Source organism: Synchiropus splendidus, chromosome 2, assembly GCF_027744825.2.
Source record: "Synchiropus splendidus isolate RoL2022-P1 chromosome 2, RoL_Sspl_1.0, whole genome shotgun sequence".
NCBI classification, from domain to species: Eukaryota; Metazoa; Chordata; class Actinopteri; order Syngnathiformes; family Callionymidae; genus Synchiropus; species Synchiropus splendidus.
In genome coordinates, this window is record NC_071335.1 from 38044657 (window position 1) to 38057230 (window position 12574).

Genomic DNA, 12574 nt, shown 5'->3' on the forward strand with positions numbered 1-12574 from the left:
GGACTAACTTAAAAACATCCCAAAGTTATGATGTGGCAGGTACAAATCATGTAGGACTTCGATGTTTTGAAAATGTACACATCCTGTCAGAGGGCCCTATTAAAGGCATGACCTCTTCATTAAAATGGTAATTTTAACACTTTAAAACAGGTGGGAAGAGCAATGTAGCATTGACATGATAATAGATATGTCAAATGATAACACACACAAAAACATGCTTGCAGGTAGACATGGACAGAATACAATAAATCAGTGAACACACACAATTTAATCAATGAGGTGTCTGCTGAAACAAGCTGAACCAGAGTGGGTTGGAACAATAACCTGCACAACCCCTCGTGGGCCACTTTGGACATACCTGCAATTGATGATTAATAAACAAAACAAGTTTTTATTACGATTAGTTCCATTAAATGACTTTCAGAAATGACATTGTGTAACAACATGGCATGGATGTTTAAGCATATTTAGGTGCCAAGTAAAATAGGAATTATTTGGCAGCAAAATCTGATATTTATATTGTGGCATGATGATGCTTATGATTCACTTCGCATGGAGCAGGATATTAGTATTACTTTGAAACTAAAGAATGAGTTCATTAAAGTTCATTAAAAAACACAGGAACATGTTTGACAAGGGCACTCCAACTCGTAAACCACTCAGCTTTGGATTAGTATCGGAATACAATTGAATTGAAAACTGGCGGGTGATTTAAAACCATTTAACATCATGTTGTTGTTTGCGCTGATTGTGCTAACTGTGTGGTAATTATTAATGTTCTTTTTCTGTGTGTGTGTGTGCATTGAATTCAATATGTTTTGTCTGTGGCTGAGAAGACTTTAATGAGCCGTGGGTACAGACGGAAGCAACAATCCAAAGCTTCCTATCATCACAGACATTGCTGGCTTATTTCATGCCCTGTGAAGCCTAAAGTTGAAGGGAGAAGACATCATTCAAGTGTTGGTATTTTTGCCACTTTTCTTCTACTCTCGACTGCAGGAAGCTTTGAATAATGATTTTTATCAACTTTTCATCTGAAATCGGATTTTGTTATCCATTAGTGAAGTGCATTGAGGTAGGAGGATTACAGCAGAGCCTTTAGCTCACACAGCATTTCATTGCTTCATGACAAAAGCAAACAACACTAGGTCAGAAGATCAACCAAGTCTGTAGTATAGCCGATTCCTAAGCAGGATCATCTGTTTGAATTTGAAAGTTGATATAGCCTTCTGCATCCTACATGTAAAACCTGGCAACATGACATTGTGGATTGAGAAGGTCCAATGCAGGGTCTACAACTTTGTTCCCTCATCAAATCCTTGTCATTGTCAAAAATCCTTTGCTAACTTTGTAGTAGCAAAGTTTATTTAACAACTGACTTCACTGGTGAGTTACAATTTTTTGGGCAGCAGGGGAATGCTGTTTTTGGGGTGAGGAACCATACACTGTGTGAACACTGAACGCTCTTGATTAAACTCACCACTGTGGTGAACTCTAACACTTTTAAGCCAAACGGACTGAAACCACATGACTTCTGCACAAGGTTTACCACCTCATGAAGCATGTGTGCTACAAAAATGCTATTTGATTAAAGTAGTAAATGATCGACCTGAGTTTTGTTTCGCCCAATAACACCATTAATGAAGCTGAAAGAATGTATTATCAAGGGAACTAAAGACTGACATGAAGCCTCATATTTTTACCACTTCAATAACTTCATAGTTGATTCCAGGATCAGTCACCTGAGTAGAGAAGGAATTTGGCTCTATGAGGCGCTCGGCACTCACAAATAGATCATGATCAAAACAAAGAGAGAAAAAGCAATTGCAGTCATTAATTCAGGGCGCCTGATCCCAGAGCAGAATGTACACACACCTTCCGAGACATAGTTGGCAGCATCAGTGGGTGAGGTGTGTGTGAATGATGGTCACTTTGAATAAGGAAAGAGTTTTTCCACAACAACAAAAAAAACCTTTCTTTGAGTGAGCGCACGATGATCTTTGTCCGCTGAAAGACATTTGGAGAGGAGGAAGGACAGCATGTCACTCTCTTCCAAATGGTAAACATTACAACATCGCTGGCTGATTAATGCCATGCAGACAGTGTAATTATCACATTAGCATAATGTAATCTCCTGAATTAGCATGAAAATCACAGCAACAGCTTTCTGTTTTCTTTGCATCACTTGGAAACTCGCAGAGCAATTTAATTGCTCAGAATTTCTCCACTCTAATTCATGAGGTGAAAACATATGGTTATGCACAAGTACAGTCAACCAGTGTGCCCAGAGACCAGAGATCATCAGGTGTGCTTTAGGTAGCTGTCCAATTCCACCTCATTTGTCTGGGGACAGGGGTTTACGACACGACAACATTAGATCATGAACGATTAGAAGGTGTTGACGATCTGCCTCAGTGAGGAGTCGTATGGATAGTTACAGACACATTCAACCATTTGCAGATATACGCTGATGCACTCGCAATGGGAACTGTGCACTTGTCCCAAGCACATGTGCTCACACCTACACTCACAGTCAGAGCGAACAGCCAGTGTTGAGTTGTTCTATAAGCAGATGCAGCTCTAACTTTACCACACACCTTCACAGGAGACAGATGGAGTGTCTCTCTTGTCTGACCCACGATGCCAAAGAGTGTCTGCACCGCAGAGCTGACGGAGCTAACAGCGAATGTGATGTTTCACTTCATACCTTCATTAACACTCACAGAGCATCAAGGTTTACCTTGTCGGTTAATAGGTGGATTAAAACTTAATTATGACCCAAATAAATGCGCTCCAAAATATTAACACATAAAGAATGATTATCGTTATGATGCTAGCTGAAATAACGCATGTGAAAGATTGGTCCTCAAACTCCCCAAAACCAGAGTGAAATGATACAAAAGAAGGTAGATTAGAAACCACATGCCAACCTTAACACAAGTACAACCCAGATAAAGTCGACAAAATGGTCCTTCTGGCTAACAATCTGAGTAAGCACTTCCCAGCACTTTCAAGGTACATCTTCACGATTTTCCAGCACTTTACAGAAGTGGTAAATGATGTGTGTACAAAGAGAGACACAGCCAGATTTACTTTCGGTAGCAGCAATGACTCTCCCACTGTGACACTTGTGATGGGACATGACGAGTAAGCAATCTGTCGCATTCAACAGCAAACAGTGCTCGGTATAATGGTCCATTTCATAAATCTATTTGATTTTGATTCATCGAGCTTTGGATCGATAAATCACTGTGTGATTCACTCTGCTCTTAAAAATGTGGCTCAACAGCATTACAAATATACTACATTTTTTAGTTTTTCTCTACTACTACTTTAATCAACAGGTTAGAAGTGAAAATGAAAAAGCAAAATGTTTCTTTTACACCCAGCAGTGTTATCATTTTGTCAGTTCCTTTACCTGGCACAACACTCGGTCACGCTCTAGTTTCTGTTTCCTGTGCACAAGCAACACCGGGGTGCGTCAGTCACCATTCCCTCCCACTTTTGCAGAGTGCTAATGCACAACCATCACCTCTATCATGACAAACAGTATAAAAGACTTGTGCTTTTTTGAACTGTTTAGCCTGAGTTCACTAACATAACCAAGGCATATCACATGTCTTTGGCCCTTTTGTTGGCCCAAATGGCGACCAACTTTACATGACCTGCTGACAGATCCAAAATGACAACCAGTGCACAGCTAACTAGCTTAGCCTTCTTCATCGGAGTGCTCAGTGTGCCCTGCTCCGACCAACAGACCGAGCACGGAGAAGGCCAAATCTCCAAGCCATTACCACCAAGCACAACACAGTCAAGCCGACCAGCCTTAATAGCAGGAGAGAGGACACCAGAATTCAGTTGTCTTTTATTAACATATTTACACACAGGGGACTACGGTCCCCGTAACTCCGCTCTGCGACCCCAGACGGCGAGTCTGATAATGATGGCGGTGGAGGCCCAGAGAAGAATGCGCTCCAGATGTTTCTTTGTCTTCTGCGTGGTCTCCTTCTTGGCGAAAAGTTCCTCCACCGGTCCGAACAGGAAGTTGTCCATGATCGGTGCTCCAAAGAGAGTACTAGGCATCCAGAGGAGGTCTGCCGCCAAACTTTGTGGATGTCCGCGGCCTCAAAGCTTTCTTAGAGAAGACTAAGTGACAGAGCGAGCCAGCCAGCCAATATGGACATACTGATAGCGAGGGCCCTCACTTGCATGCCACAGCTGCAGCCCAGGTCGGCCAGAGTGGCCCTCAGCCGGTCGCTGAGCATGCGATGATGATGATGACACACTCTCAGGCATAACGGTAGATAGGCGGTCTGATGGGGAGAGGTGGAGCCTTCCTGGGTGGAGACTCAATCAAACACTCTCAGGTGCAGGGCGGGGCCTCGGAGTGGAGGTAGCCAATAGCAAAGCCCATTAGAGGGCAGAGCACGTAACCGAAACCAGACACCAAAGCTGAGCATGCTAGAGTTCAAGATCGCAGTTTTATTTGTACTTTTAACACAAGAAACTCAACAGTTCACAGTGTTGATCTGATGAGATCCACCCGCACGTCTGCCGCAATGAGATTGCTGACACGGCGTCTTTGATCAGCTGATTTATGACCCACTCCAGCTGCTGAGAGAGAAACCACCCAGATACTGGAAGATTTCTTTATGATGTAGTTTATAAGTTTAAAAAAAATGTTTGTGGTCATACTTTGGTGCTGCGACTTTCTTCCTTTATGGTGCATCAACCATCGCGTGTGGTCCTGGAAAGTCACCCCATCTTACTCCCCAGAGGTCTGGCATAGGACAAGTAGATGGCGGCAGAGGTCAGTGGAGTTCATACTTTAGCCAGGCCAGCAACCCTGCCAAGCATCCTCACTTTTGCTCTCCCCTGCCAGTGCCATCAAGTAATGCTTAATGTAAATGGAATCATTATTTGTGAAGCAATGTTTCAACTGATGGCTCAATCGAGAACAAATTAAAACTGTTTAATGATGCAGTAGTGGCGGTCAAATGTATTGAGCCATTAATGGGCGACTACCGGTTGCATCTTTTTGTTGAGTCATTCTGAGCAAACCAGGGCAGTCAAAGTAGAGTGTATGTTAATATACCAATTAACAAGATAAAAAGCGGCAATAACAGACCTAACTTCCAATAAACAGTTGTGCTTCCCCTACTTCCCCCTACTGCAGTCAGAAGGACACTTTGTAAATAATTGAGATGAATGGCAGCACCAGCTCTTCGAGAATTAACACACGCCACCATAGCAGAGTGAGAAAACATTGTAAAAATAAAAGGCAGAGCTAAGGGACAGAGAGACAGAGAGAGAGAGAGAGAGAGAGAGCGAGAGTGGCTGTGGCTTTGACTTTGTTCACCTTCATCGATTAAGTACTCAATATTTGTCAATGATTTCAATGTCTCATCCTCCGTGCTACTTATAATTCATAAAAAAAAAAACCAATAGGGCTTTTTATTTGGCAGTTGAGCACATCAGCACTTGTTATGACTCACCAAAACTTTGAATTGTGCCTTTTATTTTTGTAACTATCACTGTACAATTCAGAACCCAGGTCTGTTGTGAAAAGCTGTGAACTTGTTCACAAGTGTGAGCTTGCGTGGATGTAGTATAGAATCCCACCTCCAGTTCCTGCTCTCTTTGCAGGGCAAACTGTTTGAAGGACTTGACGATGATTCCTGCATTCGAGCAGTCGTAGACAAATATTGACGGGCTCCCCATCCATGTCTGCAGGTCGTAGATGGACAGAGGTATGTACTGGGTGTAGTTCTACAGAGAGGTGGAGAAAGCATGTCAGGTTTTCCTCTTTACTTGTGATTTTCATCATCCTCATCCTTTCTGGCAATATAGCATTAACCAAACAACAACCAAAGACAAGATCACTGATTTGTGATATCACAGAAGTCTGTGGCAACCATAAATGAAATTATCATAGCAAAAATGGCACCTGGAAATGAAAAACAGCAAAAATAGCACAATAAAGCCAGAGTCTCCATCGCTTATTTGAGGCTCTAGTCTTTCTCTTTGCCAAGATATATATATATTTTTTTTAATACAACACCCAAGTCATGTTTGTGTACCTCAGGTTTTGTGAACACTTGCCATCAAACTTTGTAAAAAAGGTGCCAGAGGATTTCAGTTATGGTTAAAATGTTGACATAATACTGGCAGACAACAGTCTATTAGTAATTATATTTTTTAGAGACTAAATGAGTGAGAATGCCAGAAGAATTACTATCAGCAAGAGGATTAGATTTCTTTTATTTACATGAAGTCAATAGGGGTCCACATTGTATCAGGTGTGAAACATTGCCAGACTTTCCAATACCTTGTAGAGTCATGATTATGAACTCTGCTTTCAACTCCATGAAATGTTCACCACCATGAGTCATAAACAACACCATGTGATGATGCATGAATGGGATATTTCCAAAACCTTTAATAAATACATTTTTCTTCCAAAACCTGGAAATAATATATTGTTTCTGTGACTTGCAGTAAGTTTGGTAATAGCTCATTAATGTGTATAAAAAGAAGACTTTGTACTTTTCGAGCATACACACATGTTAATAGGTGATTATATATAGGTAATCACCTATTGTATATATATAATATAGGTGACATTAAATCATTTTGGATGACATAAAACATGGACATACCCAATCAAACGCTTGTCAATGAAGGACATCCAGAAATCTACTTAGCCAGGTCAGTGGATAACTCCTGACATGGTGACATGTTAGGAGTGTACACAGTGTTCCACAAGAGTCTTTCACAAAATAAAACTCAGATGTGATTTTAGTCCCCTCACCCTGAATAAAAAGCATTGAGCCAAGTGAAAAATCATGATGAGGTCATAGACATGGACCAGAATTTGAAAGGCCACATTAAATCAATTACAAAGTCTGCCTTCCACCATCTAAAAAAAAAACTATCAAGGATCAAAGTCCCAATGTCCCTCAAGGATCTAGAGAAACTTTCCTCACATCTAACTTTAGTCAGCTCGACTACAGTAATGACTAATGCAGCTTGTGGCCCCAGTTGACCAAGAAGATAAGGTAGCTACGCGTAAAACGGCCTCACTTTAATCAAATACCTAAATTATTTGGCTGATCCACGGAGCGCTTGATGTTTTATATTTGTGTAAACATGTTCGGTGGAAACACTTCATACAAGTCATCGGGGGACTAATGTTGTCAGAAATGAAATGGCAAGTCGTAAATCAGCATACTTCATACTCAATTGATTACATGTGTGGAAAATATACTATTGATTGTGGATGGAGAATAATTCATTATATTTACTCTTTGTCCTTCAGCATTTGCCTTGCAACAGCAAGTCAGCCTCCACCCAGCCATCATGAGCCATCTACTGTGGTCAGACTTATCCTATTCATATGCTCTTTTCTCTTACCCAAGAACCTCAATGGTCGGCTCCTGCTTCTTCTTTTGCCCTGTACTTCTACTTCTAACACTCTTTTTGTAACATGTGTCTCTACTCTCCACATAGGGTGTGGCCTCCCTCACCTTGTCACCAATTTTTGCAACATGAGTTGTCCCTCAATTATACCTGTGTTTTTTTCTTGCCAATCCTAGTCACTACCAATGAGAACCTGAGCATCTTACATTGTACGTTTGGAAACAATTTCCTCAAAGATATAAGAAAATAATCAATGTATTAAAAAAAAAAGATCAAGGCTGTTGCTTACCTTATTAAAAACCCAAATCTCCCCGTTCACAGTAGGACGGGGCACTCCATGGCCATTGTAGTGGAACAACACTCGTTCCTCTTTGGCATTCCGTCTGAGAGAAGTGCAGAGCTTCTTCACTTCGTCCACCGTGGGGTCCAGACTCTGTTTGTAACGAGCCTGCAGGACAGAAAGCAGGACACATCAGTACAGCTGTTGTGCCCGACGCCGAGTGCAAAATGATAGCAGGTGGCATCCTACACATTACAGATTAGATCCACTCAGGGTGTTACAACTGAATCATTCAGTCGCGGTGAAAATCAGGAAATCAGATAGCAAAGTGAAAACATGTATCAACACCTATCACATTCAAATCTTGGAGACTAAGAAATCATGCCGGTGGATGTACTGGTCATTCACATCAGTGGTGTTGAATGTCTCACATAGCCGAAGCAAAGAGAAACATTACAGAGATGAACATTCAGAGGGCAGTAGGAAAAGACTCCCTGAGGCTTTCTACCCAGATGGCTTATTTTTCTATGATGAGTGTGTGTTCATCGTAAGTGTCAGCATCAGAGGCAAAGTGAGCACTCAATGGTGATGACTTGTGTAAACCAGACTCGTTGCTGTTTATGTTGCAGACACCACAATGGTCCAAAGGATAATTTGGGATAATATGCTTCCTCTCAGGGGTGCTGAACTGGAGAATAAATCAAACTCCAAGATGTTTTGGTTTTGTTTTCTGGCCATGGAGTAGTTTAGCAGATCTTCTTCAGGAGGAGCTCTAGTGGTTGACAGCCTAAATATGTCCTTCGCGGACCTGGACCCCTAAACATGAGTCATATAGTGACCTGATGGAGGACTTGTAGTTCTAATACTATGGGGCAGACCGATCAGCATACCCATGAGGTTTTCATAATAGATTAGGATGGAGCAGAAAATGGGGAGAAGCTACCATCCACAAAGATAATAACAAAGTGAAGAAGAAATTAACAAACCACTACTGTTTTCAGGGACGGTAAAGACACCCTTCAAATTTGATGCAACCTCAAATATTATCATAAAAACTCTTCAATTTCTTTGTTTCTTGTATTACAAAAGGCGTGGCTGTAGACACAAATACAAATAATCTCTACATTATTTTGTTCATTGTTTTCAAGAAAAACTAGCAAAACCGAATTCTTGACAGTATCAATATGACAGGGCTGAACATTAAAAATACGGACATCGTATGTTTCAATTAATAACACCAACATCATGTTTGAAAAACTAGAACATTCATCCATGACGTCGAGCATGACTTTAGGTAGAATTGCTCGCTCTTCTGCATGAATGACAGTACCATGTATTTTGGATTAGAGCTCACTGTTCTTCCACATAGAAGTGAGCTAATGTACTTGGCCATGGTGTCCTAGCTTATTGCCCTCCAGACCTCTCCCTTGTGAAGTGTTGAGAGGATGTTCAATCAATACCATGGATCAGCCCACTGAATGGCTGTCTGCATATAACATATCACCCATTTATAGAGACCAGTAGGCTCCCTCTGTGCCTCGGCAGTTGGTATGTCAGGTTGTCATCACCCCACAGTTTGGGCCAGGTTTTATCACCAATTAATCGCATAAGCTTGCAGGGCACCCAGTCTGTTCCACGTAAGACGGACAAGTTACAAAAAGGACCTTTGTGTGTTGCGTCACAATCCAGAAGCTTCATATATTTCACCAGTCGTGGATGTTTAGTGTTCAACGTTTGATTTAAAATCACACATTGAAGTCAGGCGAAACTGGACAGACCCTTACATCACCCAGATGAAATAACACAATCTGACTAGTTCAGTGAGTCATGAGCCGACAGACATGATCAACATTTTGTTCGAGATGATTTCACACCAAAGTCAAAACCTGATGCTGCATTCAGTCAAAACCTAAACACATTTATGCTGATATTGATGTCAGTAACATTTTCATGTGTCTAATTACATTTTTCACTTGCCAACATATCTTTCAGTCAGTACTGATAACTAATACTGTTCAGCAGTGAGTCCCAAGTGTTCACTGAGACACACTTATTCACGTCAGTAACAATAGGAGATGACTTGAGAAGAAATGACTTTGTTCTTTCCTGTTGAGGTATAGCATTGTTTAAGCATTACTGGAGGAGTCAGACCAGTCTGAGTCATAATCACACTCACAGAGTCCCTTCTGGTACTGAACCTAACATGTAATTCTGCAAACAGCCGGCCTTCAACCTAAAGGTCCAGGGGCTGTGCAGTGTTTGACAAAAGCATGAAATGGGAGAAACATATTTGATCCTCCGCGGTGTTGTCCATTTTCCCACTTAAAAAGACACTAATCAATGCAAATCCTACTTGGTCGAGAAACTCTTGTTGGCAAACAGCAATGAGTCATGTCTCATCATTGATCACCAGGTTTGCGCAGAGCTTAGGGAAGATTCAGGCCAATTCTTCTGTACACAATGTCTCTGCAGTACCAGGAAAGGTTACATGAAATACTCCCAAAACATTGTGTTTCCACTTCCATTGCTTTACTGTGGGGATTGTGTCCATTGGGTCACACTTGCACATCTGTTCATCCTACGAACACACTATGCACCAGAAATGTGGCCAACAAAATTTGTCTGCATTTTCAGCTTTCATCCAAAAGACTTTTACGACCAAAGGCAAAAATGGGATTTGGTGATGACACAAGCAAAACCACTGCCAATGCATGATGGACATAGACAGGTGCAACTCTACTTGATCCATATTACAAAGACCATTATTTGGGTGTAGAAATAAACCAGTTCACATGGATGTAGAGAAGCTGTGAGAGAGGAAAAACTCTCTGCAGCCTTGCAACTCAATCTGCCAGCACTCTCCCTATTGAATTAGAGACACTTTTCTTTTTTTCATATTCCATCATTCTTCATCAACTTTGCCTCTGATTTTTATTTCACTGTTGGATTTGTGAACAAAATACTTCTTTCGTTAAAATGAAGTGTCAAATAACATAAGTTTGCTCACTTGTTCGAGAACCATTTCTTTCCAAATACAATACTGTAGCAATCAGGTGACAATTCTTGTTAGTATCACAATATATATCGCAAAGAAAAATGATTCGCAATGTAAATATTTTCCATCCACCATGTAGCCCTATTCTGAATGCACACTGTAGTAATAATGCTATCAGTAAATGTAAATATACATGGTAGTCAAAAGCACTTTGTGTTTTTATGAGAGAACAGGTTTTATTTGGCCAGTCAGTAAGAAGTTCCACTGAGTCCCTTCTTCAGCATGGAGACCTGAGGTGCTGCAAGATTTCAGTCCATTTTGATACAGTTTATGTCTGTTTTATTTATGACTGAAAGGTCCCAAGAACCTTCAGATCATGAGTGTTAAGCTCAGGTGTACAAGTAACATCCGACTTACGACCTGCTCGACGTACTTCCACGGCCAGAAGATGCTTTTTTTTCTGGCCGCACCTCAGCACGTAGCAGCCCGGCAACGTGTACGACAGTTACAGCAGCACAGTATCCCAGCATCTCACTGTCACACAGCCATCTACCACTACAGTAGTACCTATAAACCTCGCGTCGTCGTCTTACATCCAGTCCGACTGGTCGGAACCGATCCCGGTTGTAAGTCGGATGTTACTTGTATTGGTACTGTAATTGATGCAAGACTGGCTGAATTCCCTTAGTAAAAAGCACAATGAAACAGATAACTCTCACTGCGTTTCAGCAGAATAATATTAGGTGTATTCATTGCCATAATCAATCAACAATCCTACAACTGTTGCCGTCTGTTGATTCAGTATGGGAACTGCCCCGCTATAATAAAATATGCATATCAAATTCTGCAATGTTTCTATATCACACTGCAGATAAATCTGAGATAAAGATTAACAAGGCATTAACCGGATGTTTCGACAAAGAAATCACACAATACGGGTCATATTTTTTTAACCTGGATGTACGATGTTCGTTTGTCACATCCCGCAATGTGAATATCGTAATGGGAATGTGAATTCTGATATCCGAATCAGATTGCACCAAGAGAGGCGCTCTGGCAAGCTGATTCAATTTGTGCGGAATCAAACGGAAACGTCTGAATGCTGAGAGGCACGCTGATCAGCCCCAAGATATCAAGTGCTATCAAAGCACCATAATGTTGTTAAAGTAGGAATCCTCCAAGTAAAAATTACAAGTGAAATCAGAGCTTATTTCGAAACGATGAGGGAGCGAGACGGGGAAGGGCAGGTTCACAGCTCTTGAAACAAATCATCAGGAAAAAGGTCTCATACTATGCTCAATTCAGTGGCTTGGATATTTTGGATCCCAGTGGAGCACCACAGTAAATTTCTTTAGATTAAATGCTTTAACATTTCATGATGTGTTCATGGGGAATTTGTCATTTCTCTCCTGCTCGCGTTTAGAAGATGCACTCCACCCATGACTACTTTCTGGGCTGTGATGAGTCAAAAGCCATTCTTTTGCAACAGTCATTTCACAGTAATTAGATTTTCTAAATAAAACGTATAAAATAAAACTTAAAACGTGGACGTGGGGTAGTGAGGCACTCTTGTAACGCAAGTGTACTGTTGTAAGTTCATGAAATATTTAATAGAGTTTCTGATTATTGATGATTGTCTTATATATCACTGCCCAGCTGTCCTCTCTTGATCCAGGGAGAACAATGAAAACAATATATTCCTACGGCAGGCACATATGTTTAAACAACGATGTTGTTATAGGGTAGTGCTAGTGCTCTTCTTTTTCTTTTTCTCATTTATACAACAATCACTTTCCAGCACATCTGGCTTAACATCTAAACAGTCACAGTAGACTACTGAGAATAACAACAAAGTACCACTTGAAGACCATTATGATTTT

The 12574-nt window shown here is 41.0% G+C and overlaps 1 protein-coding gene across 2 annotated transcripts in view; it reads right to left on the reverse strand.

The window, feature by feature from the left end:
• LOC128753630 (regulatory-associated protein of mTOR-like) overlaps positions 1–12574 on the reverse strand; it is a 126957-nt gene that overhangs the window by 83058 nt on the left and 31325 nt on the right. For both annotated transcript variants that reach the window (XM_053855481.1, XM_053855480.1), the window contains exons 5-6: positions 7709–7867; positions 5623–5769 (exon numbers count right to left, since the gene is read on the reverse strand). In XM_053855481.1, coding sequence (XP_053711456.1) covers positions 5623–5769; positions 7709–7867 — 306 coding nt within the window. The remainder of the gene's footprint in view (positions 1–5622; positions 5770–7708; positions 7868–12574) is intronic.